The 26,181-nt window shown below is 65.2% G+C and overlaps 2 protein-coding genes across 2 annotated transcripts in view; both read left to right on the top strand.

The window, feature by feature from the left end:
• The window catches only part of LOC135977179 (R3H domain-containing protein 2-like), a 31,750-nt gene extending 18,159 nt beyond the window's left edge, over positions 1-13,591 (top strand). The window contains exons 7-16 of the mRNA XM_065576488.1: positions 813-1,055; positions 2,890-3,016; positions 4,217-4,452; positions 5,178-5,332; positions 5,686-5,786; positions 8,685-8,854; positions 9,014-9,158; positions 9,863-9,963; positions 11,215-11,299; positions 13,177-13,591. Coding sequence (XP_065432560.1) covers positions 813-1,055; positions 2,890-3,016; positions 4,217-4,452; positions 5,178-5,332; positions 5,686-5,786; positions 8,685-8,854; positions 9,014-9,158; positions 9,863-9,963; positions 11,215-11,299; positions 13,177-13,523 — 1,710 coding nt within the window. The 3' untranslated portion in view covers positions 13,524-13,591. The remainder of the gene's footprint in view (positions 1-812; positions 1,056-2,889; positions 3,017-4,216; positions 4,453-5,177; positions 5,333-5,685; positions 5,787-8,684; positions 8,855-9,013; positions 9,159-9,862; positions 9,964-11,214; positions 11,300-13,176) is intronic.
• Positions 13,592-13,731: 140 nt separating this feature from the next.
• Positions 13,732-23,855, top strand: LOC135972123 (SH3 and cysteine-rich domain-containing protein 3-like). Its single transcript, XM_065576577.1, has 12 exons — positions 13,732-15,756; positions 16,786-16,852; positions 17,317-17,569; positions 18,181-18,278; positions 18,606-18,681; positions 18,799-18,896; positions 19,590-19,656; positions 19,888-19,937; positions 20,995-21,086; positions 21,943-21,994; positions 22,601-22,738; positions 23,180-23,855. Exons 1-12 carry the CDS (start codon positions 15,584-15,586, stop codon positions 23,276-23,278), a joined length of 1,263 nt encoding a protein of 420 aa, XP_065432649.1. The 5' UTR covers positions 13,732-15,583; the 3' UTR covers positions 23,279-23,855.
• The last annotated feature ends 2,326 nt before the right edge of the window (positions 23,856-26,181 follow it).

Below are 26,181 nucleotides of genomic sequence, written 5' to 3'. Positions count from 1 at the left end.
CATGCCCACCCCCGTCCCATCGCCCAGAGATTTGGCCCCAGGACCCCCGGCCTTCGGTGGTCGTGCTGTGGCCCATTCATCCCCTGGAGCTGTCTCGCAGGGCGTGCTGGAGGGGGTGGACACACTCCCTTACGCAGCGGTGAGCAGATGGCGCTCGAGCTGACAGCGAGGGAAAGAGGACGGAGGGGCTGCACCAGCATTTGGGGGTCATTTTGCAAACGCCTGATGTCTGGATTCCCAAAGCAGCCAGCAGGTGCTGCCTATTAAGCTACTGACTGGCTGCACAAGCAGCATCGGACCCGTGCCCAGTCGCCTCCGTCCACTCGCTCCGGTCCTGTCCCCATTGGTCTTTGCAGGTGCTCGGCTGGGACCGGTTCTGGATGCAGCGTTGCAGGCTGCGAGCAGCAGCGACCAGCTGCCCTTTGGCTCTGCAGTGCGCGGCGTTCGCCTGGAGCGGGCTGGGACTGCCAGAGCAAAATGCGGGGAGGGGTCTGAACTTTAGGGCAGGCCCCGAGGCCGTAAGAACCAGGGGGAAAGGCTGGCTGGCCCAGCACGGGGGGAACCACGTTACCCTGTATTTAGTGACTCCATCCTCCCAACCCCTGACACGGCCCCCCCGGCTCCTTGCTTCCAGCCCCGAAGGCTGTTTCCTGGCCAGGCAGACGTGATCTGCCCAAGCGCCATGCTCACGACTCCGGGCTTCTCCCGAGGCAGCTCGGGGCAGCGGGGGGAAATGCTTCTCGTCCTCGCTGTTGGCATGACCCAGAGACACCGTTGCCCATGCTCTGTTCTCCTTCTCCCTCCGCCTGCAGGCCGAGGAGCTCAGCTCCCCCTTTGGGCAGATCAGTCTCAGCCGTCAAGGCTCCACAGAAGCTCCGGACCCATCCTCGGCCATGTTCCAGCCGCCCCTCATCTCCCAGCATCCTCAGCAGACGGGATTCATCATGGCATCCCCAGGACAGCCCATCCCTGCCTCCAGCTACTCCACCTCGGGACACACGGCCCCCGCTCAGCAAGTCCTGCAGCCCCAGGGCTACCTGCAGCCTCCCCAGCAAGTAAGGAGCAGGGGCTGGGACCGTGTGCGTGGCCTGGGGCGAGGCAAGCGCCAAGTGTTGGGGTGAAGGGGGGGGCACCCCCTGGGAACGGAGCGTCTAGTCCACGTTGGGACTCAGCCTGCACCCTTTGCGCTGGCTACCAGGGGTATTGCAGTGACACAGATGGACCTGAGTCACTGATCAGCGCTGCAGACACCCCAGAAAGAGACGGTCCCTGCCCCACAGCGCTCGCTGTCTTGGGGTCTGCACGGGAAGGCTAGACCAGTAGGAATCACGGTCTGAATGTGACCTCCTATTGTCTCCCAGGGGGACGTTCTCGGGCCAGGTCTGCACTACAGACCTCTGCTGGCACAGCCGTTGTTCAGGGCTGGGGTGAGCTCTTTGCCAGCAAAGCCCCAGCGCAGACCCAGTTATGCTAGCAAAACCGCGCTTTTGCCAGGAGAGCTAATTTCACTCCCGGGGCTGGAATAAGCTATCCGCTGTGTCCACACTTGGGGTGCTTTGCCGGGATAGCATAGACCCGGCCGTACTCCGGAATGTGAGGGGCCTTTTCTGGGTTTAGTTCATGTCCCTTGGGAAGGGGGTTAAGCTAAACCGGAAACCCCCACTTTTACTCCCAAATAAAAGTGTCTGCCGGCGAATTCTAACTTCACCATAACCAGTCAAGCTTTCGAGAAAAGGCCAAGCCCTGAAGAGAGGTCTACAGGTGCTTGCATGGGCTACAAAAATTTTGGTGACGGGCTCTTGTATCTAGTTCTAACGTGACCCAACAGCTGGAAGTTGAATCCTGGCACATTCAGACTGGAAATAGTCATTTTGCCCAGTGATGGGAATGAACCATCGGAACAACTTGCCGAGGGCTGTGGTGGGTTCTCTGGCACTCGTGGTTTTAAATCAAGAGCCATGGGTGGTTTTCCACCAGAACAGCTGTAGTTCAACCAGGAATTCTTTCGGGAAAGTCCCAGAGCTTCTGTTATCAGGAGGTGGGACTAGCTCATGAAAGACGAGAGACCTTGGGGTGGAGCATAAGAAAAGACACTGGTCAGCGTCCATTGGGAAGGGGATTCTCCTTCACTTCCTGTCCTACCTTCTTGCCCAGCGTGGTGCTGTGCCGTGTATCACCCCCAGAGATGGCTGCAATCTGAGGGGGGGCGGTGGCGGGATCCCTGCGTCCAGGTCAGAGAAAATCCCAGGTACTCCTGGGCTCTTGAACCTAGCAGAGGAAGGTGGAACGCGAACCGGCGGCTGGAAAGTGGAACCAGCCTCGTTCCCGTTGGCAGAAAGGCCCCACTGTTTAGCACTCTTGGAAGCGACGTCCAAGGGGAGCGGTCGGGTCTCCCCCTCTGGATGGCTGGAAGATGCTTTAGTCGAACACGTTGCACAGGGTCACTGGGTGACGTGCTGGCCTGTGACCTATACGCTGCTGCTCTAACGGGCTCGTCTAGCCGTACGCTCTAGAGATCTATAAAGAAAGCGCATAAGGCCCCGGTCCTGCAGCTTGTCCCCACGGCGGTAGGGTTCCAAAGTGCTGCTATTGGAGCCCGGCGTGGGTGGGAGTTGGGACCTCCTAAACCCGGGCTCGCAGCAAGAGACCAACTAATGTATCCCTTGCTGTGCTGGTGTGAATCCAAAGCCCCTCCCCTCTTCCCCCCATGCCCATCACAGGCTGCAGCCCCGACTCTGGGTCTCGGCCCTGTGAGCTCGCAGGGTGGGGGCTCGTTCCTCTCTAGCAGCAGCCCCAGCGTGGTCCTGTGGGGGCTGGCCGGGGGCTCCGTTTGCTCACCCGTTACTCGGAACGGCTCGATTTATCCACAGACTTTCTCTGTTCTGTTAGATTCAGGTTTCCTACTACCCGCCCGGGCAGTATCCAAACTCCAGCCAGCAATACAGACCTCTCAGTCACCCGGTGGCCTACAGCCCCCAGCGCAATCAGCAGCTCCCGCAGCCTTCACAACAGCCTGGTAAGGGGCTCGGGCAGGGAGCAGGCCGGGGCTGGGCGGGGGGGGGTCTGAGCTGCTTCCACCCGATGACAGATGTCTATCTGCCCACTCGCCGCGGTTACTCTTAACTTGCTCCAAACTGTTTCTCTGGGCTAGAGACGGCGGCACAGCAAAGCCTCCTTCTCGCTACCTGGCCAGTGGGCTTTGTTCACACACTCGGGGTCCCACCACCAGGCAGATTGGGGGTTGGGCAGGAATTTCCCCCCAGCTCGGATTGGCAAGGGGAGCGGGGGGCGGTTCCGGCAGTGTGGGGTGCACACTGGAATTTCTTGGCAAGTCTCACCTGTCCAATTCCCTGTGATGTCCATGGCCTCGGGCATTGGTGGTACCTGGGTACCTTGTTCTTAGCCTTGGGCTCACAGCTTAGTTCCTGGGGGGCTGACTAAACTCTTTGGCTTTGTCAGGAGTCCAGGGGGTGTGCTATGCAGGAGGTCAGACGGGCGAGCGAATGGTCCCGTCTGCCTTTAAGGCTGTGAAACCAGGAGGCGTTTCTACCCCTGTCTCAGCCCAGAAGCCTCGTGTCCCGTCTCCCCGCTCCCACCCCCGCCGGCGTTTCACCTTTAGTTTTGGTGTTTATTACCCGAGTGCAGGAAAGAACTTTCAACCCTGTTTGTTAATGCATGAGAAGAACACTTAGAACTGGCTGAGTTTTCCATCCAGCCTGCGGGACTCTCTGCCACAAGATATCATGGAGGGCAAGAGCTTTTAAAACCTCTCCTGCTCGGGCATAAACCAACTGGAACAGGCGGTGTGACCTAGTGGGCAGAGCACTGGACTGGGAGTCCGGAGCCCTGGGTTCTATTCCCAGCTCCGTCACAGACCAGCCGGGTGTCTGTGGGCAAGTCGCAGCCCCTCCCTGTGCCTCAGTTTCCCCATCTGTAGAATGGGGAGAATAATACTGACTCCCTTTGTAACGTGCGCTGAGAGCCGCTGATGGAGAGGGCTAGAGAACAGCTAGGGATACTGGGGGGGGGTGAGGTTGGAACTCTCTCCAGCGGCGGGGTAGAAATACTGTAGTGCCTGTCGTAGGGGTCCGTCCTGCTCGCCGGTTTGTGCCACGCAGCATCCTCGCTGCAGAGCCTTTCCTGGCTGCAGCTGGGTGCGGGGCGTGAACGCGACCGAAGGGACCCGTGCTTACATCCCGCCCCTGTCCCACAGCAGGTTTGCAGCCAATGATGTCCAACCAGCAGCAGACGTTCCAGGGCATGCTGGGAGTCCAGCCGTCCCAGACCCCCGGCCTCCTCACCAATCAGAGGAGCAACATGGGGAGCCAGATGCAAAGCATGCTGGGAGTCCAGCAGTCGCAGACCTCCAGTCTCCTCAGCAATCAAAGAGGCAACATGGGAAACCAGATGCAAGGCCTGATGGTCCAGTACACGGCACTGCCCTCGTACCAGGTGGGTAGCAGGGCGTCGCTCAGAGGACGCGGGACACAACTCCGGGGCCGACGCCAGCCCAGCTGAGATAAGGCTGCTGGACGCCAGCGTCAGCCTGGGCTCACAGGCGAGGGAACCCCCTTGCGTGTCGCTCCCGGCACTCCCACATGCCGCCCCAAGAGCCAGCCCGGGCCAGGCTGGTGTGTGAGCCCTGACGTCTGAGCGCTGCCCCCGCGCCAGTTTCCAGGGTAACCGGGTATTAATAGTCACAGCGGGAGCAGCTAAATTCGTCTAGCTCCTGAAATAATCCGGAGCAGGGGGTGTGAACTGGAGGCCGGGCACATAATGCGGGCTGCACAGATGGGGTCTCCCAGAAGCCTGCTCCCCCTGCCTTGCTTCTAATACCCATGGGTGTTCTCATTCCCTGGCAGTGGGGTGAACCCGGCACTCCCTCCCCGTGCTGGGCAGGGGGAGAGGCCGCGGCGCCCGCCCCCTTGACGCGTGTGCGAAAGGCCCTGACGCTGGGGGCTTGGGGGTGTGGGCAGAGCCAGTCCCAGACCAGAATGCCCTGGGCTCTCTGTCCGCACGTCCCCAGCAATGGGCCTTCCACCCCTTCCCTAGCGAGGCTGCCCCCAGCCTGGTGTGGACTCTCTCGCGTTCCTCCTTTGCTTCTGGTCACGCCCCGGGTGGGAGCGCCACCTCCTCCAGTGCCGCTCCCCATGGCTCCCCTCCCCTTCTCGGCGCAGGTCCCGGTGGCTAGCGAGTCGCAGGGGGTGGTCCAGCAGCCGTTCCAGCAGCCGGTGCTGGTGTCCGCCAGCCAGTCGGTTCAGGGAGGGCTGCAGTCCGGCGGGATGCCGGTCTATTACAGCGTCATCCCCACGGCCCAGCAGAACGGCACCAGGTAAGGGCAGCGGCGTCTCCGGCCCGCCTCTGCTCGGAGAGCTGCGGGGGCAGCTCAGCGCGCTCTGCACGCGGGGGGTGGTTGCTGGCCGAGCTGGCCTTGGTCAAAGGGGAGAGTAGCAGCAAAGCGGGGGGCAGTGGGGGGTGACCGGGGAGCACTTAGGGGGCTGCGTTTGGCCTCTCTGCAACGGTCCTGTGAGACAGGAGCCAGCCCAGGGAGGGCTGCCCCGAGTCCCCGTGCGTCTGCAGTGCGGGGAGGTGGCCCAGCCCGTGTTGGGGAGAAGCTGCCTCTCAAAGGCGGGGACTGGGGAAATGCAGCTCTGATGCCTCACCGCAGCTCTCTCCTCCCGGCAGCCCCTCGGTCGGGTACCTGCAGCCTCCCGGCTCCGAGCAGTATCAGATGCCCCAGTCTCCCTCGCCCTGCAGCCCGCCACAGATGCAGCAGCAGTATTCGGGTAAGGAGAGACCGCCCGTTCCCTGGCTCACCCTGCCCCCTGCTGGGCACTGGGAAGTACCCTGGCATCGTAGCCCAGGAGGGGCTGGCTCTCTGGGGGGGTTGGTAAGGCACAGCTGAGTTTCCCCCCCCCCCCCCCCCCCCTCGACCCAGGCCAACGGAAGCGGTTGGTGGCTTCTGTGGACTGAGTCGGGTGGGTCTCAGCCCAGTTCCACGCCCCCCGCGGTCATCAGCAGACACGCCAAGGCCGGGCTGGGGCCAGGCAGAGCCTGGTGTGGGGCAGCCTGGCCACCCAGCGTCTCCGCTGGCTGCCCCACACCAGGGCTGTGTAGGGAAATCGAGGGAGAGACGAGGTGGCTCAGTGTTCGGACGCTCTGGGATGGACGGAGCATTTGCCTGGAGAACGAGGCCCTGGGGGGGGGGGGGTCCTGCTCTGCTCGCACAGCCCAGCTCTGGGCCTCCCCCACGGTGGCTGGGAGTGGTGCCCGGGGGCCTTGCTGCGCTGTCCGAGGCCAGTGGCCCCGTCCATGGGCTAGCCAGGCCTTTCAGCCAGGGCCAACCGGGCTCTTCCCGGCCTTGCGTTGGCTGGGCCTCGCGTGCCATCTGCTGGGAGCACTGGGTATTGCAGCAGGCTCTGGGCCTCGACAGCCTTGCGTTGTCTGGAATCAAGCTTTTAAAATTGTGGTGACAGCCAGGGGGCTGGGAGCCAGGACTCCTGGGTTCTATCCCCAGCTCTGGGGGGGGAGTGGGGGCTAGCGGGTTAGAGCAGGGGGGGCTGGGAGCCAGGACTCCTGGGTCCTATCCCCAGCTCTGGAGGAGAGAGGGGGCTAGCGAGTTAGAGCAGGGGGGGCTGGGAGCCAGGACTCCTGGTTCTATCCCCAGCTCTGGGGGGGAGTGGGGGCTAGCGGGTTAGAGCAGGGGGGGCTGGGAGCCAGGACTCCTGGGTTCTATCCCCAGTTCTAGGGGGGGAGTGGGGGCTAGCGGGTTAGAGCAGGGGGGGCTGGGAGCCAGGACTTCTGGGTTCTATCCCCAACTCTGGGAGGAGTGTGGGGGCCAGTGGTTAGAGGGGGGACTTGGTTCTCACCTTGGCTACCACACATGCTGTGTGACTCACAAGGAGCCTGTCAGTGAAATGGGATGAAGTGTGCTGTGTGGTTGTGGGTGTGCAAAGCCTTGTGGATGGGGAGAGGGCAGAGCGGTGGGGGTGGGGGGCAGCAATCCCACAGGCTCCATTGGGTTTCTGCTGGGGATGATGAACTGGGCCCCTGGTGCACATCTGGGGGGCAGCAGGCCATGCAGGAGGGGCAGGTGCTGGGGGAGGTGCCAGACGGACACGTGGGAGGTACGAGGGAATGCGTCTCTAGGCTCCCTGGGGGAGGGTGCCGGGGTTTTCACACCAACACCTCTTTATCGCCGACTGGCGTTAGCCACACTCGGGCTTCCTGGCATTGCAAGCCGGCGGCCAGGATGGATCAGCGAGAGCAGTGGTGCCCGTGCAGCAGCTGCGTGGCCCGTGATGTCACCCTTCCCCTCTCCAGCTGGCTGGGGGGAGGAGGGGATCAGCAGCCAGGTCGAGGCCACCCCAGCTATGGCCGCCTTTCTCGAGCTGCCCCCTCCTCCCTCCGGCGGCTGGAGCAGGATTTAGCGCTGGTCAATTTCCCTCATCCTCCTGCCAGCACCGAGGGAGCAAACACGGCCCCACCCGGCTCTGCCCTGGTCCCATCCCAGCGCGGCGCAACCCCCGGTGTCGTTAGCCGGCCGGGCCAGGCCTCAGAGAGCCCGTGAGCTGCTCCCAGGGCAGGGCAGCTGCAGCTGCCGACCCTGGGAGCCAAGAGCCTGGCTGGGCTGGAGGCAGGTTCCAGGTGCCGCTAGCCCCACTAGGCTGCACTGCCTCGCCTGAGGAGCAAGGCTGGGGCTGGGGGAAGAGAGGAGGTCGGGGGGGACGGAGCTGCCCCAGCCAGCCCAGGGGAGCTGAGCCGTTGGTGGCCAGGCCAGGGCACTGCTTTGCTCTCAGGGGAGCCTGGCATGGTCTGGGTCAGGCAAGGAACACTCCCTGGAGCCACCCGCCCTGCAGGGTCACCCAAGTGCAGGCTGGGGCCCCGGGAGCTCCTGGTTTTCACTGCGGGTGGGCACAGCGGGAGTGCTGGGGGTGCAGTGCCAGGCATAGAGAGTGGAGGAATAGGGGTGCTGTGCCAGACGCAGGGGAGCATGGGGATGCATTGCTAAGCATGGGGAGAGGATTGGAGTGCAAAGCCAGCCACCAGGGGTGCAGTGCCAGCCACCAGGGGGATGAGGTGCAGTGCCAGGCACAGGGAAGGATTGGGGTGCAGTGCCAGACATGGAGATGCAGTGCCAGGCACAGGGAAGGATTGGGATGGAGGTGCAGTGCCAGGCACAGGGAAGGATTGGGGTGCAGTGCCAGGCATGGAGAAGCAGTGCCAGGCACAGGGAAGGATTGGGGTGCAGTGCCAGGCATGGAGGTGCAGTGCCAGGCACAGGGACGGATTGGGGTGCAGTGCCAGGCATGGATATGCAGTGCCAGGCACAGGGAAGGATTAGAGTGCAGTGCTAGGCATGGAGATGCAGTGCCAGGCACAGGGAAGGATTGGGGTGCAGTGCCAGGCACAGGGAAGGATTGGGGTGCAGTTCCAGGCACAGAGGTGCAGTGCCAGGCACAGGGAAGGATTGGGGTGCAGTGCCAGGCACCAGGGGGATGGGGTGCAGTGCCAGGCATGGGGATGGGGTGCGGTGCCCGGCACGGTGACCCCGGAAAGCCCCTGCACCAGGTGGAGGTTTCTGTAGCCAGGGGAGCGCCCCTCGCCTGGCTGGGGGCAGGGGGTACCAGTCCCAGGTTGTGAGCCTGGGAGCTCCCGTCCCAGCCGCCGTCTCCTCTTGGCAGGGGTGTCTCCGTCGGGGCCCGGCGTGGTCGTGATGCAGCTGAACGTGCCCAGCGGCCCCCAGCCCCCGCAGAACCCTCCCGTGGTGCAGTGGAGCCACTGTAAATACTATGGCCTCGACCAGCGGGGGCAGAAGCCGGGGGAGCTGTACAACCCAGACACCAGTGCCCAGGTACAGGGCAGGGGGGGGCCCAGGCACTAGCCCACTGCCGGGGGGGCTGGGGGTTGGATTCAGCCCCTTGCAGAGAGCCAGCTCAGCACGTCCCCTTGGGGTGGGGATAGGGGGCTCGGGGCCCGATCCGTGCGTCTAACCCTTTTCCCCCGTCTCCAGGCCAGCACCCAGCTAACCAGCCCCATCACGTCCCCCACTCAGTCTCCGACGCCGTCTCCCGTGACCAACCTCAACAGCGTCTGCACAGCGCTCAGCCCGCTTCCGGTCCTCACGCAGTTCCCCCGGCCCGTGGGCCCAGCACAAGGTGAGACGGGCTGCGGGGAGCGTTTGAACCAGAAAGCCTCTGCAGTGAAACTGGCCAAGCTCAGAGCTCGACGGGGCCCGGGCCCAAGGCATGGGGTGGGATTGACAGGGTGCATTGTGGGAGTTTGCATCCGAACAGTGGGCCCTTGGCCCGGTCCCCTGGGGAGGCGCCAGTGGCCAGAGAGTGAACTCTGACCTGCCGAGGCAGCCTTCGAACCTGCAGAACCTGCAGAGCCGTGGCTGGGTAGAGCCTGGCGCTCCAGGGGGCGGAGGCTGGCTCCCCACAGGGCGGGGCCAGCTGTTTCAGAGGGCGGAGCCTGGCTCCCCATGGGGCAGGACCAGCAGTTGCAGGGGGCGGGGCCTGGCTCCCCATGGGGCGGAGCCTGGCTCCCCATGGGGCGGGGCCTGGCTCCCCACAGGGCAGGGCCAGCTGTTGCAGGGGGCGGGGCTTGCTGGCCAGCTGTTACAGGACCCACCAGATGGGTTATTTCCATAGCGTGGGTTGCCTCCACTGCCACGTCCTCCCCACCTCTCCAGCCTGGGCCGGTGAGACCGGTGCCCGGAGAGGAGGCCTCGCCCCCAGCTCACGGGCACGACTGCGGCAGAGCAGACGTGCACATCCCTGGCAGGACTGTCTCCTGTGGGGTTCCACAGCGCTGCAGCCCCCCGCCCCAGCACCCCCAAACCTCTGCTTCTGCTTTCCAGGCGACGGGCGCTACTCTCTACTGGGCCAGCCACTGCAGTACAATCTCTCCATCTGCCCTCCTCCTCTGCTGCCCAGCCAGTCCAACTACAGCGCGCACCAGGTAGGGGGACTGCGGCCGCCAGCCCAGAGGCAGACTGGGGCCCCCCACCACCGCCAGTGTTCCTCCTGCCCCCCGACTTCGTATGGCAGCGTTGCCATTGCCGGGGCTGGAGATCGGGAGGAGTGGAGGGGCTTGTGAACGGTCTTCCCTGTTCGGATTCGAGGGCTCTTTGGGGGACGCAGAGATGCGGGGGCTCCCAAAGAGGAAGCTGCTCCCTCAGCGCTTTAATACAATCCCTACGGGTCTGTCTGCGGCACTAGCCCACCCTCGGTGCCAAGGCTCACTGGCCTGGCGTCGCCGATGCTGTAGCCAGAATTGGACGGGGAAGCCAGACCTGAGTCCCCAGGTGGAAAACAGGAGATGTTTGTCATTGCCTGTGGTTTTTCCACAAAAAACGCTGGTTTTGTCAAACTCAAAACATGGAAAAAGTCCTGAACACCACAAACAGTTAACTTGTGGAACTCATTGCCAGAGGACGTTGTGAAGGCCAAGAGTATATCGTGGCGGACAGGTCCATCAGCAGCTGTTAGCCAAGATGGTCAGGGATGGAAGCCCAGGCTCTGTCCCCCCAAGCCCCTGACGGCCAGAAGCTGGGACTGGGCGCCAGGGGCTGGATCACTCAGTAATTGTCCTGTTCTGTTCAATCTCGGAAGCATCTGGCATTTGGATTTGGAAAAGGAACAAACTTTGAAACTGCAGAATTTCCCACCTACCTGTGAAAAAGCCCAACAACCCCCCCCCCCCTTCAGACTCCAGCCACTGGGGTCCCAGCCACCTTTGTCCCTCAGAAAGAAGCAAAATGTGGGGGGTGAGCCCCCGTTTCCCCTCCCTCAGGCCAGGCAAGTGAGTCCCAAAGAGCCAGCACCCCCTGGAGCGTGGTCCTTTGCAGACCGAGGCCCTGGCCAGTGCCGAGGGACGCTCGGGCTCCACCAGGATGCGCCACACGCTGCAGGATCGGGGCCCTAGCCCAGTGCCCGCAGCCCATCTCTGAGGATGCTGACAGCAGTTCCCATGTAAACGTCACTCTGCCCCCAGCCTCGCCCAAGCCGGACGTCAGCACCCAGATGGAGACGGAGTGCAGGCTGGAAACGGCCCTTGCCTGTCCCAGGCACCTGGGCGCCCTAAACTCGGCTACACCGGGGGCTGGGCTAACCCTTGCGCTCTGGGCGGGCGGGCACGCTGGCCAAGGGGCTCCCAGCCGCTCTGCTGGACTGGCAGCTTCTCCGAGTGACTCTGTTTTCACTCTTCCAGGGCCAGACAGGGATGAAACACGGAAACCGGGGCAAGAGACAGGCCCTCAAGTCAGCGTCCACCGACCTCGGCACAAGCGACGTAGGCAAGTGACCTCGGGGGCTGCTCACGCCCACCCGCGCCTGGCAAACACCCTGCCCAGCCCAGCCTCCTGGGTGCCTCCCTCGCCAGTCACCTGCCGAGGGCGCAGTTTGAGCCCTTGTCACTGGGCAGCAGGGACGGATCCTGGACGGGACCCGCGGGGGACTAGAGAGGAGAGACCCCTGGTTCTCAGAAGTGCTGCCCGCAAGCCCCCTTGGAGTGTGCGCGCTGGCAGAAGAGAGGGCACCGGGCCTCCCCCACTGCCCCTCTCTGCCCCCCACAGGCCCAGCGGCTGCAGGAGACGCACACGCTGCGCTGTGAGGGGGGGCTGGGAGCCAGGACTCCTGGGTTCTGTTCCCAGCTCGGGGAGAGCAGGGGAGTCTAGTGGTTAGAGCAGAGCTTGGTGTCCAGACTTGTGGGGTGTTCCTGTGGCTGACTCGCTGGGAGATCTCTGCCTGTTTCCCCACCTCGGTAACAGCGGGGTGACGCCGCCCGCTGCCCTCGGGCTGGGAGGGTTAGTGAGCGTTTGTGAAGTGCTTTGAGATCCCCCAGCTGAAGCTGCTCAGTGGTTTGCTGGTTCTCTCCAAACGCCCCGGCAGAGGGCGCTCAGCCGCCCCCCAGGGGAGCACAATCAGCACTTGCTAATTGGGGACAGGCTGCAAGGCAATGTCCTTCCATGGGGCTCAGGGGAGGCCTCAAATCCCCCCCCCCCTTCTCCTCCCCTCCCCGGTTAAACAGCTGCAGCAGTGCCTAGCAGGCGTGTTAAAGTGAGCCCCCCTCAGGCAGTGGAAATAGAGCAGGGAGGGGCCGGGGGATCTGTTACACGCTGGTTTAATATTAGCACAGAATTCGGTCTGCCGGGACCTGCCGCTCACCCCCGCCTGGCTCCCGGAGCCCGAGCCGCGGCCGCGACACACTCTGTGCCCTGACAGCTGAAGCACACGGGCAGCTCGGCTTGCAGGCGCGGCCCGGGCACCACCCAGCTCTGCCCCCCGCTTGGGGCTGGCACAGGTGGATGTGGTTTCAGGTCAGAAATTAACCACGGCCCCTGGGCATCGGCTGCCCCTGTCCTCCCCCAGGAGCTGGGTTTGCCCAGAGTTTGGAGGGGCCAGTGTCTGGGACTGGCCCTGCTGCCCGGAAAGGCCCCCATGCTAAAGCCAGGCGCCCCCCAAGGAGCCCTGAGCACTCGGCCCCCCTCAGCCCTCCCCACCCGCGTCCCTGAGTCTGGCTCCAGGGTGGAACATTCGCCCCGAAGTGACAGCTTCCTGCACCGGGGGGCCCCGTGGGCTGAGCGAGGGGAGGCAAACAGACTCTGCAGGGCTGCATGGGACCGTGCATTGCCCCACCCGCCGCAGGGAGAAAGGGGGTGCCCTGGGGCATGAACTGCAGGGACTTCCTAGCTCCCACCTCTGGGATTCAAGCAGGGACTGCTCCCCTCCCAGAGAACCCAGGCATCCTGGCTCCCAGCCCCCGCGCTAATCTTTAGACCCTACTCCCTCCCGGAGCTGGGAATAGAACCCAGGAGTCCTGGCTGCCCCCTCCCTCTGTTCTAACCTGTAGACCCCACTCCCCTCCCAAAGCCGGGGAGAGAACCCAGGAGTCCTGGCTCCCAGCCCCCGCGCTGATCTTTAGACCCTACTCCCTCCCGGAGCTGGGGATAGAACCCAGGAGTCCTGGCTCCCAGCCCCCCCGCACTAACCTCTAGACCCTACTCCCTCCCAGAGCCAGGGATAGAACCCAGGAGTCCTGGCTGCCCCCTCCCTCTGCTCTAACCTGTAGACCCCACTCCCCTCCCAAAGCCGGGGAGAGAACCCAGGAGTCCTGGCTCCCAGCCCCCTGTGGCTGGTTCCCGGCCGCTGACCTGGCCTTGTCTCCTCGCAGTGCTGGGCCGGGTGCTGGAGGTGACGGACCTGCCCGAGGGCATCACGCGCACGGAGGCCGACAAGCTCTTCACCCAGCTCGCCATGGCCGGGGCCAAAATCCAGTGGCTGAAGGAGACTCAGGGGCGGCGCGGGGCCGGGGGCGGCGCAGGCGACAACCACGGGCCGGCGGAGAACGGCCGGCACCCGGACCTCGCTGCCTTATACACCGTGGTGGCCGTGTTCCCCAGCCCGCTGGCCGCCCAGAACGCCTCGCTGCGCCTCAACAACTCGCTCAGCCGCTTCCGGCTGCGCGGGGCCAGGAAGAGCTACGACCTGCGGGTGCTGGAGCGGGCCAGCTCCCAGTAGGGCCCCCCCGGCGCCCCCCCGCCCGCGCTCGGCCTCTATTTATATGGACACAATGAAGAGACGAGAAATTGATCATTATTATTTTTTTTTTTGGAGTGGAAGAACATTTCCCCCCCTCCCCCCCGGTAACGCGCCCCCCACTGCCCCCCCCGGACACGTGTCTCGTTTCGTCCCGCGTCATGCCGCGGCGGGCGCCGCGTTCAGTTGCACATGCAGGTGTTGGCTGGGTCTGGTCACTGTACAGTCTATTTAATCCGGGGGGGGGGACGGGGGGGTTGGTTTTGTTTTTAAATATAAAAAAAATCGTCCGTCACTTTAAAGCTGCTTCCGGTTTCTGTGCCCAGCGCGAGGGGTTAACGCGAGACGCGGCCCCCGTGTCTCTGGGACCGCCCCCTCTTCTCCCCCCACGGTACCCCCCCAGGAACTTCCTGTCTTGACCCCTCCTGGGGTGGCACCAGCGGGGGAGGGGTGCTCACAGTGGGATGTGCCCCTCCCCACCCCCCCGCTCAGCAGCAGGGCTAGGGAGCAGGCCTAGATGCCTAGTAGGGTAGGGCCGAGCTCCCCCCACACACAATTGGGACGGGCAATGAGGGTTCCTGAGGCAGGGGCCAGCCCCCCCAGCTCTTCGCTGCCCCCCTCCAGCCCGTTCCCAGGCAGCAGGGGGCAATCTGGTGGCCCCAGAGAGCATCAAAGGGAGGGAGGGCTCCCCACTGAGCCCCGTAGCCGGGGCAGGCCGGGTCACATCCCTGCCCAAACTGGAGCCTCCAGGAACTGGCACCAACGGAGAAGAGCCCCTGCCAGCAGCATCGGCCTGGTGGCACTGAGCCGTGCCCCTCGGGGGGGGGGCCTGATCCCGGGCCCTGCATCCCAGCGGTGCAGGAACCTGGGCAAGCCTCGTGGCCCATGGGCTGCTGCTACCGGCCCGGCCCGGCGACGCTCGCCATGGGAGAGGAGCGAGGCCCGGGTCCGGCGTCAGGCGTCAGCCTCCCGGGGGTCGGGCCAGCCCCCGCAGCCACGGGCAGAACGCAGCAGCCGAGAGGTAAGAGCCGACAAGTGGGGGATTCTCATACCAGCCTGGGCTGTGCCATCGGGGGCACCATGAGCAGGAGGGGCCATGCGCACGGAGGGTTAAGGGGTGACCCGAGCCAGCGTCTGTGCCCAGATCCCAGCAATGGGGGGCTGGAAGGGGCCCCGGGGAGGTCACCGAGCCCAGCCCCCAGTGCGGAGGCAGGGCCCAGTAACCCTGGAGCAGCCCGGCCAGGGGTTTGTCCAACCTGCCCCCCAAAAACTCCAACACTGGGGATGCCACAACCTCCCCGGGAGCCTCCCTGCCTGGGGCCTTCAGCCAATTGCGCCTGGTCCCCCCGGGTGGGCGGAGGAGTCGGGCGAAGGCCTGGCCATGGGGCCTGGAGCCTTCTGCAGAGGACATGGAGTGTTCGCCTCATGCAGGGGGCACAGCCCCCCACGTGGTTTGTTTCTGCAGGAAGGGACAGGGTGGGAGCCCTCCGGGGACGGGGCCTGTGATGGCAGCTCAAGGGGGAGAAGCTGGTGGGGGGCAGGAAACGGGGCCTTGAAAGGGGGGTGCAAACGGCCCCCTGAGAACTGCCCCTGCCAGGGCCTCCCCAGCTGGCATCAGAGCAGCTCGGGGCATGCCCCGCGTGCACTGCATTATGGGTACTGTCCGCAGCCCAGGGGAACAGAACACAAGCTGGGGCAGCCCTGAGGTTGCTCTGACTTTGGGCCGGGCAGGGCCCCCCAACTAGAAGGACACAGAAGTGACCTTGCCCTGTCCCAGCCCGGTGACAGAGCCTCAGGCCCTGCATGGGGGGCTCACCCACCAATATCTTGCTCCTCCGCTGGGTCTCCCTGTTCCCCGGTGGCCGTGGCTTGGTGCATCCCGCCCGCGGGGACGCGGGAACCGAACACCTGCAGCCCAAGTGCCCGGCCCACCTGTGCCCGCGTCCATTGGTGCCCCAGACCCGCCAGGCAACCAGCCAGCGGCTCCCGCCGGCCAGGCCCGCTCGTGTGCAGGCTCCAATTTCTCGGCGTCAGCTTCCCGCATGGTGCTCAGCTGTTCGCTCCCCTCTCGCCCTGTCACTCCGTCCCCGGCGGCCGGCCGCGAGCGCCCCTTTGCAGCCAGGCCTGGGGGTCGCCGCCGGCCAGACCGAGGCCGGGGCGCTGAGCTGCTCCTGGGGAGCATTTACCCAGCTGCGAGGGACCCCGAAACTCAGAGGTGAGTCTCTTCCCCCCCCACCCACCCCAGCTCGCTGTGCACCCGTCTCAGACACCCCCTTCCCTTCCAGACTGGGGCAGGGGGGCCAGCCAGCAAAGCGCCCCAAAGCATCCCTGCCCCTGCTATCGCGCGTTACTTGCTGCGGTGACCTGCCCCGGCTGTAACACCCACCCCTGGGACAGACACACATCCCTGCTGTAACACACCCCTGCGACACACACACACACACACACACACACACCCCACTGCGACACACGCGCAACAGACACACACACACACACCCCACTGCGACACACGCGCAACAGACACACACACACACACCCCACTGCGACACACACGCGCAACAGACACACACACACGTGACACACATGCCCTGTGACAGACGCACACACACCCCACGACAGACACATACACGCAACAGACACACGCCTGTGACACATACACACAGACACACGACACACACCCACAAACACACCTCCACGACAGACGCACACACCCCCGCGACAGAGGCGCACACACCCCCTGCGAGAGAAAGACAGACACACACACACGACAGACACACGTCCCTGCTGTAACACACGCGACACACGACACACACGCACCCATGACAGACACACACCATGCGACAGACACCATGCAGACACACCCCTGCAAGCGGGGGGAGCCAGGGCTCGTATGATGCCGGGAACTTAAAATAGCGTCTGGGCCGGACGTGTGGGGAGCTGCGGGTGTGGCACCGCTGGGCACAGCAGAAAGGGGGCAAGTGGTAGGTCCTGTGGTCGGGCGGCCTGGGACGGTCTCCTCTCCTTGCCGTGACACCAGCTGGGGCTGTGTAAATCCCCGGGCAGGCCCTTCAGCTGGCACCGTGGGCCTCCTCTGCCCATGGCTCCCCCGTGCTGGGCCCCAGCGGGAGCTTGTTGTGGGGCAGAGACGGGCATCGAGCTGGCTCATCCCGTGGCGCCAGCAATTGGCTGCGGGTTAGCGGGTGTTGCCAGGGGAGCCCCGTGACGTCTCTGCTCCCCCTTGCAGCATGACGGAGAAGGAGGCTCTGGCACCGCCAGCCTCGCCCGCGCCAGGGGGGAAGCCAGCGAGCAGGGTAAGTGCTGCCAGAGGATTGGGCTTGCGGGGGCTGAAGAGAGGTTCCCCTCACCAGTGCTCCCTGCCCCTCTTAGGGGGGCTCCTTCCCAGGGCACATCCTGCCTCCAGCCCCCCTGCCCACCAGGCTGCCGGTCGGGGGGACAGGGGTCCCCGCGTCCCTGCAGTCCCGGGGATGTCATGAGTTGGGGGTGTTGGTGGGGACGTGCCATGATGCCAGCGTGCCCCCCACCTCTCCATGCCCAGGTCTCTCTGGCCGGCACGCTCAGCCTGTTACACCAACGCCACGGGGCCCTGCCCACACTCCTGCACCCAGCGAGGGACTGGGGGCCAGGACTCCTGGGTTCTATCCTGGCTCTGCCACTAACTCCCTGGGGCAAGCCACCGTTTCCCTCCCATGCCTCAGTTTCCCCCAGGGAGGGGCATCGGTGTCTCTGAGGTGCCCGGTGTCTCCCCGCCCCCCAGCTCCGGGCGCTGAAGCAGCTGTTTCTGCGGAGGCCCAAGGAGGAGCCACCAGCGGAGCCGCAGCCCAACGGGGAGCTGGTCAGCCCCACGGGGGGGCCCCTCTACTACTTCTACGAGGAGGAGGAGGAGGAGGAAGAGGAGCCCGAGCCGCCCCCCGAGCCCCAGAAGCCCGTCAACGACAAGCCCCACAAGTTCAAGGATCAGTACTTCAAAAAGCCCAAGTTCTGTGATGTCTGCGCCCGCATGATTGTCCGTGAGTGGGGGGGCCCGGGAGGGAGGGGGCAGGGGGTCTGGTTTGCACTGGGGGGAGGGGTTGGGCTGAGGGGGCAGGGGCCTGGGGGGGATAGGGGTGGGAGGTCCTGGGGGAAAGGGGGGAGGGGGGCATGGCTGCGGCAGGGGCACTGAGGGGGGAGGGGGCACTAGGCGCAGGAGGGGGGCATGGCTGGGGAGAGGGGAGGGAGGGGTATATAGGCCAGAGAGGCAGGGGGCAATGGGCCAAGGGGACACACCATGCTGGGGGGGGGCAGTGACCTACGCAGGCAGCACACTGGGACTCAGCTCCTCCCCCCACCCCCAGGGACGGTAACAGGGCCCCTGCGGCCCAGCTCAGTGGGGCACATGGGGGCCGAAGGGGCCCGACGGACGCCCCCTCCCCAAGGAGACATCCATTCCCAGGGGATCTGTGAAGCCAGTCATGGGGGTGGGGGCAAACCTACTGCCCCCTGTGCCAGCCCTGATCCCTGCTGGGGGGTCCCTGGCCAACCCCCAGCCCCCACTCCCTGGGGGGCCGGGGTCTCTAGCCGAGCTGGTTCCGTGGCAGGGACGGTTAATCGACTTGTCTTTGCCTCCCCCGCACCCCCACAGTCAACAACAAATTTGGCCTGAGATGCAAGAACTGCAAAACCAGTATCCACCACCACTGTCAGTCCTACGTGGAGATGCAGCGCTGCTTCGGCAAGATCGTGAGTCCGGCACGGCCCCCTCCCCTACCCACTGGCACCAGTGGGGAAACTGAGGCACGGGGAGGGGACGTGATTCACTGAGGTCCCACAGGTTTAGAGGGCAGAGCTGGGGTAGAACCCAGGAGTCCTGGCTCCCAGCATCCACTCCTCTCCCCCCCCCGACCCCTCCCTTTCAACAGCCAGGGATAGAACCCAGGAGTCCTGGCTCCCGGCCCCCTGCTCTAACCACTAGCCCTCCCCCCAGAGCTGGGCTAGAACCCAGGCATCCTGGCTGTGCAGGCATCTGTCCTGCAGCTGTAACCCCCCCGTTCTCTCTCTCGCTCTCAGCCCCCCGGGTTCCGCCGGGCATACAGCTCCCCCCTCTACAGCAACCAGCAATACGCCTGCGTCAAGGAGCTGCTCTGTAAGTACCAGACCCTCCCCTGTGGGGGGCCACAGACCCTCCCCTGCCCCATGAGTGGAACAGCCGCCCCCGCCCCCCCCGGGAACTCACCACCCCCTTGTGGTGTCTCTGACTCAGCGGCAGCCAATCGCAGCGACCCCGTGTTCGAGACCCTCCGGACGGGCGTCGTCATGGCCAACAAGGAGCGGAAGAAAGGGCAGGAGGATAAGAAGAATGTGAGCTGGAGGGAGGGTCCCTGGGGGGCCATGCAGGCGGGGGAATGGGGTCCCCGGGGTGGGCGCTGGTGCAGGGAGGCAGTGCCCCAAAGCCGAGGCCTGTGGGGGGCTGCTGGTGCCGGGGGCGATGCCAGGCTGCCCTGACATGGGGCACTCTGACAAGGGACCAGAATCTCTCTGCTGCGCCTGGCGACAGGGTCTCGGGGACCCGCCTGCGGCAGGGAGGTGAGGATCTGCGCCCCAAATGTTATGGCAGCCACAGGCGTCGCTGCAGCCACACGCGGCGCGGGGTTCCCGGGCTCCCACTCAATCCCAGCGCCCTGTGCCCTGCTACCCACAATCCCCTGGGGCCCTGCCCAGCCCCCTGTTCCCCACAATCCCCTGGGGCCCAGCCCATCCCCAGCCCCCTGTTACCCACAATCCTCTGGGGCCCTGTCCAGCCCCAGCGCCCCATTCCCTGCTACCCACAATCCCCTGGGGCCCTGCCCAGCCCCCTGTTCCCCACAATCCCCTGGGGCCCTGCCCAGCCCCCTGTTACCCACAATCCCCTGGGGCCCTGCCCAGCCCCAGCGCCCCATTCCCTGCTACCCACAATCCCCTGGAGCCCGACCCCAGCCCCCTGTTCTGTTACCCACATTCCTGCGGGGCCCGGCTCCCGCTCCCCTCTAATCTGCCTCCCCTTCTCTTTGCCAGCCCTTGGCCGCCATGATGGACGAGGAGCCGGAGCCTGGGAAGCACGAAGTGGGCAAACTCGAGGCAGGTGCGAGCCTGGGGGGCTGGCGGGGGCCGGCCCAGCTCTGTGCCCCATGGTGCCAGGCAGGGCATCCGGTCCAGGTGTTTTCCTGCCACCCCCTCACCTGCCCTGGGGTCTCTGCAGCGGACTGGAGCTTGGGGGTGTTGCCCGGGCCCTGGGTGCTTGGGAGGGGGGCATCTGTTAACTTGGCACATCAAACTGTACCCCCCTTTCTCCTCTTCCTTCCTGTGCTCCCAGGCAACCCAGAAGGGGACAAGAAGGCAGAGAAAAGCACTCCCGACGACAAGGTACCCCCCCGTATTCCCCTGCACCTCACTGCCCTGCACCCTCTCCCCCTGGGGTTACAGCCCCCCAACAAGGTACCCCCTCCTGTATCCCCTGCACCCCACAGCCCTGCACCCTCTCAGCCTGGGGTTACAGCCCCCAACAAGGTACCCCCCACGTATTCCCCTGCACCTCACTGCCCTGCACACCCTCCCCCTAGGGTTACAGCACCCCGACAAGGTACCCCCTCCTGTACCCCTCTGCACCCCACAGCCCTGCACCCTCTCCCCCTGGGGTTACAGCCCCCTGACAAGGTACCCCCTCCTGTACCCCCCTGCATTCCACTGCCCTGCACCCCCTTCCCCTTTGGTCTCAGCTCCCCAACAAGGTACCCCCCTTGCACCTCACTGCCTCTGCACCCCTACTCCTGGGGTTACAGCCCCCTGACCAGGTACCCTCTTTCTGTACCTCCCTGCCCCCCACTGCCCTGCACCCCCTCCCCCTGGGGTCACAGCCCCCTGACCAGGTACCCTCTTTCTGTACCTCCCTGCCCCCCACTGCCCTGCACCCCCTCCCCCTGGGGTCACAGCCCCCTGACAAGGTTCCCCCTCCTGTACCCCACTCTCCCCTGCCCCTGCACCTCTACTCCTGGGATCACAGCTCCCTGACAAGGTACCCCCCTTTGCACCTCACTGCCTCTGCAGCCTCTCCCCCTTTGGTCTCAGCTCCCCAACAAGGTACCCCCTGCACCCCACTGCCCCTGCACCCCTACTCCTGGGGTCACAGCCCTTTCACCAGGTACCTCCTTTCTGTACCCCTCTGCACCCTCTCCCCCTGGGGTCACAGCCCCCTGACAAGGTTATCCTCCTCCTGTACCCGGCTCTCCCAGCGCCCCTCACCGCCCCGGTCACAGCGCCCCTACTGACAAGTCCCACCCCATGGGCGGTGCTGGGCTGTAGCCGAGCTGTGGGCTGGGAGGAGGCCGTGGGGCACAGCAGGAGCAGGGCCTGGCAGCCAGATGGTGCCCATGGTCCCTGCCCCTCATGGTGCAGCTCTGATCCCATCTCCCTGCCCCCCCAGAACAAGAAGCCCCAGCCCGGCTTCCTGCAGACTCATTACTTCGTGGCGCTTTATCGCTTCAAAGCCCTGGAGAAGGACGATCTGGATTTCCAGTGAGTTCGGGGGGCCGGGGGGCTGTGCGTGACGAGCGCTCCGGGCACTAGCCCCGAGGGATGAAATTGTCCTTGGAGGCATGTTGGGGTTTCTGTGAGCATCGGTTGCGGGGTCTGTCTCCGGCTCTGCCAGCTGGCGTCCACGTTATGCAGTTCAGCTGCTCCCCGGGCACAGAACTTGGGGGCCTGGCTTCCAAACACCACTGGCTTCAGACAGACAAAGAAATGCCAGGGGTGGGGGGCGTTCTGGGCCGTCAGCTCCTGAGCTGTTTGCACACGCTCAAGTCTCGTCCTCATGCCTGCCCGGGCCACGGCTAGAAACGGTCTCCCTTTACCAGACGAGAGCTCCCCTAATCACAGGACTCCGGGAGCTGGAGCTTTCCAAAACGGCCATGGCCGCACTGCTTACAGCCGGGAGAACTGCAGCTGAGATCAGGACCACCGCGTGCTGCAGAGAGACCCTGCCCCCCGGTGAGATCAGAGCCCCCTGGTGCCGGGCACTGCACAGACAGACCCTGCCCTGAGCTCTCACTCCAGACACACCAGGGAAGGGTGACTCCCCCAGGTGCATAGGCGGGGGGTTTGCTCGAGGTCACACAGGGTATCGGACCGAGTGGGGGACTGATTCTCTATCTCCAGGGGCCCAGCGCAGGCCCCAGGAGGCCACGGCGAAGCGAATGCAGCCCGGGCCGGGGAGAGGCTGCCCGGCCCAGCGGACTGCACCAGGGCTGTGGCGTTCTCACCGGGGCTGGGTTGCAGGTGTCCGAGATCCCAGGGCCCCGCGGTGCCAGGGGCTGGACAAACAGAAGGACAGGTCCTGCCCTGCACCACTTAGTCCGAGTCCTTTCCCTTGCAGCCCGGGGGAGAAGATCACGGTGGTGGATGACTCCAACGAGGAATGGTGGCGGGTAAGGAGGGGTCCCCCCAGTCGGCTGGGGCAGGGTCCAGGGTGTCGGCAGCAGCGGGGCACACGGTGGGGGCAGCGCCTGGGGGGCTAGAGCTTAAAGCCGGTGATCATCTTCAGCACTCATGAGGGTGAGAGGCTGCCTAGAGCTTCTCCCAGTCCTGACCCGCAGCCCCTGCTAGCCCAGCCCTGGGCTCCCCCCACAGCTCTGCCGGTGCCCCTCACTCCCGACCCGCAGCCCCTGCTAGCCCAGCCCTGGGCTCCCCCCACAGCTCTGCCGGTGCCCCTCACTCCCGACCCGCAGCCCCTGCTAGTCCAGCCCTGGGCTCCCCCCACAGCTCTGCCGGTGCCCCTCACTCCCGACCCGCAGCCCCTGCTAGCCCAGACCTGGGCTCCCCCCAGCTCTGCCGGTGCCCCTCACTCCCGACCCGCAGCCCCTGCTAGCCCAGCCCTGGGCTCCCCTATGCAAACAGCTTTGTCAATGTCCACACCCCTCAGTCCCGACCCGCAGCTTCACTGTTTCAGCCCAGGCGTGTTGCGGGAGGGGTGGTGTCCTTGCAGGCCGGGCTGCTCCCAGTGACCCCCCCCTCCCCCGTGTAACTCCTTGCAGGGGAAGATTGGCGAGAAAATCGGCTACTTCCCGCCAAACTTCATCATCCGGGTGCGGGCGGGCGAGCGGGTGCACAAGGTCACCAGGTCCTTTGTGGGCAACAAGGAGATCGGGCAGATCACGCTGAAGAAGGATCAGGTGAGCACAGAGCCAGTTCCCCGCAGGGGGCGTCACCCCCCTCCAGTCACTCTGCCCCCAGTCACCCCCCCCCCCCACTCCCCAGTCCTGCTGCTGCACACCGAGAGACGCTCCATGCACATCTGGCACCAGCAGCTCAGGCCATGGGAGCCCGGCCCTGCACCCCCACCCTGCACGAGGCCCGATCCTGCACCCCTGATCCATCCCTCCCCACTTCGATTCTCCAGTGGTCCCCACTGCCTCTCTGCCCCCATTCCTCCCGCCTCTGCACGGGTGCCCAGCCCTACGTCTCTGCCCCCATGCTCCCTCCGTCTCTCCCGCTCGGCACTGCATCTCAGACCCCAGCCCCACCACTGCCGCACGGGCAGCCGGCTCTGTGTCTGGTTCCCAGCGGCGTCTAACCGGCCCCCACTCCGGGGCACCCTCCTTCCTTCCCCCCAGATCGTGGTGCAGAAGGGGGAGGAAGTGAACGGCTACGTCAAGGTCTACACCGGCCGCAAGGTGGGGCTCTTCCCCGTTGACTTCCTGGAGGAGATTTGAGCCCAGGCCGGCGACGGCAGTGGTCTTTAGCCAAGGGGCGAGCGGGCCGGGCCTGGAGCCGCGCCTCAGGCCCGAACACGGCCACCGGGGGCAGCTGCAGACGGAGCCCCTCTCCACGTCGCTGCAGGGAGCGGATCCTCAGCGGGGACATTGGTGCTGGGATGCCAACTCAGCCGTGACCTGTGTGCCGCCTTGGCCCAGGACAGCGAGGGGCTGGCCGTGACCCGTGTGCCGCCGTGGCCCGGGACGCGTCGCAGGCTGGGGCAAGCAGCGGATCCGTTGTTCACTCTCTCTGGAGGATGGAAGTGGGGTGGCGGGGCCGAGGGGGGCAGACAGGAGCCCTCCTGCACGCGTTCCTTTGCTGCGACGCCCCGTTGCTGCCTTTGGACACCTCCCGTCCTGCCAGGCTCACCGATGGGCAGAGGCAGGGTGTGTGTGTGTTTGTACTTAGGGCTGGGGTACCTTGAGGTTTCTCCCTTCCCCGGGGTGGGTGGGTGTGTGTGTGGGGGGGTTACCCCGGCTGTTGCTGGGTGTTTGCGATCTTGCTACGTCTTGTCAATATACCCGTGTTTCCCCTCCCGGTTTGTTCTCCCTGGTGACCCGCGGCGTGGGGGTGTCGGGGTTGCTGGCCAGGGCCTTGGTTTGAGGGGTGGGGGCGATGCAGGAGAAGTGGCCTGGTGGCTCAGAGGTTTGCATGGGGCGCCTGGTGGCTCAGAGGTTTGCATGGGGCACCGTCTGGGGGCACGGGGGGTTGGAATGACGCGTGCGTGGGGGGGAGGAGAGTTTGTTGGCTCCTGCCCCCTGGCATCCGCTGGCACCCGCAAGGCCTGGTGGGCACTGCTGTTGTGCAGCCAGCAGGGGGCACTCCCAGCACAGCAATTGGCATTTCTCCGTGGCGCTCGGCTGGGCTCCCCCATTCGAACAGTGCGATGACGTCAATCAAACTCCCGCAGCCTGGCCGCTGGGTGTCCCGTTGTGGCCCAGGGAGGGAGGACTGGGCATCGGGCCGGGGAGGCGGCTGGCTCGGATCTAGCCTCTTCCCGTCCCTGGCTGCTCAGGGTGACCTGAGTTTGCTGGGTCTCAGCTGGGGCCGGTGTGTGGGGTGAGCCAGCCCGGGGAGACCCCGGGCCCTCGATCCGCGGCGAAACCATCTCCTCTCGTTTTAACCCTTGTCGCCAAGTTCCCGAGCGAGCGTCTCTTGCTGCCAGCGATCAGGGACCCCAGTGGGGTGGCTCACGCCCGTAGCCCCGCCCGGGTGCATCCAGCCGAGGGGGCTGCCATGGGGTTTGTGCACGTTTTAGCGCCGTTCCCACGGCCCGGGGAGATTTCCCGCTGTCTCTCGAGCCGGCTTTCCCGGCCCGCGGCCCCAGCATCGGCCACCTGCAGGCCAGGCAGCTCCTGTGACAGCAGCCGCCCTGTGCACCTCACAGCCGAGCCCCGGCTGGGCCTTGTCTCCACTAGGGAATCGTGAGCACGTGGGGCTTTTGCACGTGAGCTGGGCGCTGTTAACCTGCCGGGAGATCCAGGTACTGAAGCTGGGATTGTAACTCCTGGGTAGCTGAGAGAGGCAGGTTGGGGCGGGAGAATGGGGCAGAGCTGGCTGGCAGTTCTGGCTCCGCCACAACCGTCCCATGCAACCCTGGGCAAATCACTTAGTCTCTTGTGCCTCGTCCCGTGTCTGGCAGGGGCTGAGAGGATAAATGCAGCAGAGAGTATAAGGGGCTCACACACTATGGGGACAGGGCTCGGGCTTGATCCTTTATTTGGGCTGGGGGGGCACCCTGCCACCCCAGAGCCAAGGGTTCAAATCCTAGCTAGAGCAAGTCAGTTCACTGAAACCATCTGCCACAGTGGGGTCCTGCCTGGAGTCAGGGGCGATGGGATTCCTTCCCTGGTTGCGCTTGTTGCTGTGTGCCAGGTGGGCGCACGCTCCGCCCCAGCGACAGCCGCATTGAAAGGTGGAGTGACTTGGGAAATGGAAACAACCTGCCCAGCGACCCAGGTTGTGGCAGGTGGCTTTGGAGCTGGGGGTACCCAGCAAGGGCAAAGAGCAGAGATCCTTCCCTCGGGCACCGGGTCTATTTACAGCAGAAAGAATCCTGGAGGGGCTGATCCAGGTGCCCGGCGTCCTGGCCAGAGTCCACAGCCACCCCGCCGGGGGGGGTGGGGGGCCTGAAACCCCAGTGCCGGGCTGCCTGCAGCCGAGCCCAGAACTGGAGCCCAGCCCGGAGGGCGCCATGTATGGGGGCCAGGGGACAGGTGCGGCCGCCCCAGGCCTCCGCTCCCCTGCCCTTGAGTTTGTTTGTTGGTCACTGGAAAATTCAGGGCTTGGCTGGGGGGAGGAAGCGGGGGGACCAGCAAACAGGTGCTTCCCTGCAGGGCGTCTGGTCCGGTGCCAAGGGCAGGGCCAGCGCGGGGACAAGGAGCAGAGCCCAGCAGCCAGCCCGGCCCAGAGGGGAAGGGCTCAGCCCCCTGCATTGGGGGCAGGGGGGTATCAGCTCCTGGGGCTCGTTGATGGCCTCCCCCCCTCCCCGGGAGGCCGTGGGGCAATGCAGGGGGCTGAGGGACGTGTCCCCTCTAAGGCTCCAGCCTGCTGGCCCTGAGCTGACATGGGGTTGCCCCCAGAGCCTGGGCTTCAGAAACTGGGGGGTCGATCTCCCTTCTGGCCACTAGGTGGCACCTGGGCTCTGCCCGTTGCTTTTCCCCATCTGGAACTTGGCAAGTCCAGGTTCGGGGCTGGGCAGGGGCTGAGTCGGGGTGGGAGGGGGGGCGGTTCTGTGGGGAGGGCAGCGTTGGGGGCGGGTTCATGGCTCCAAGGGGTGGAGCCTACAGAGAGGGATCCCTGCCTCCCAAGATGAGGGATGTCCAACTAATCCCTGGGGAGATGACCCCCCCCAATCCCT

Source organism: Chrysemys picta, chromosome 22 (genome assembly GCF_011386835.1).
Source record: "Chrysemys picta bellii isolate R12L10 chromosome 22, ASM1138683v2, whole genome shotgun sequence".
Taxonomy (NCBI): Eukaryota; Metazoa; Chordata; order Testudines; family Emydidae; genus Chrysemys; species Chrysemys picta.
This window is presented reverse-complemented; position numbering and strand designations above follow the sequence as displayed.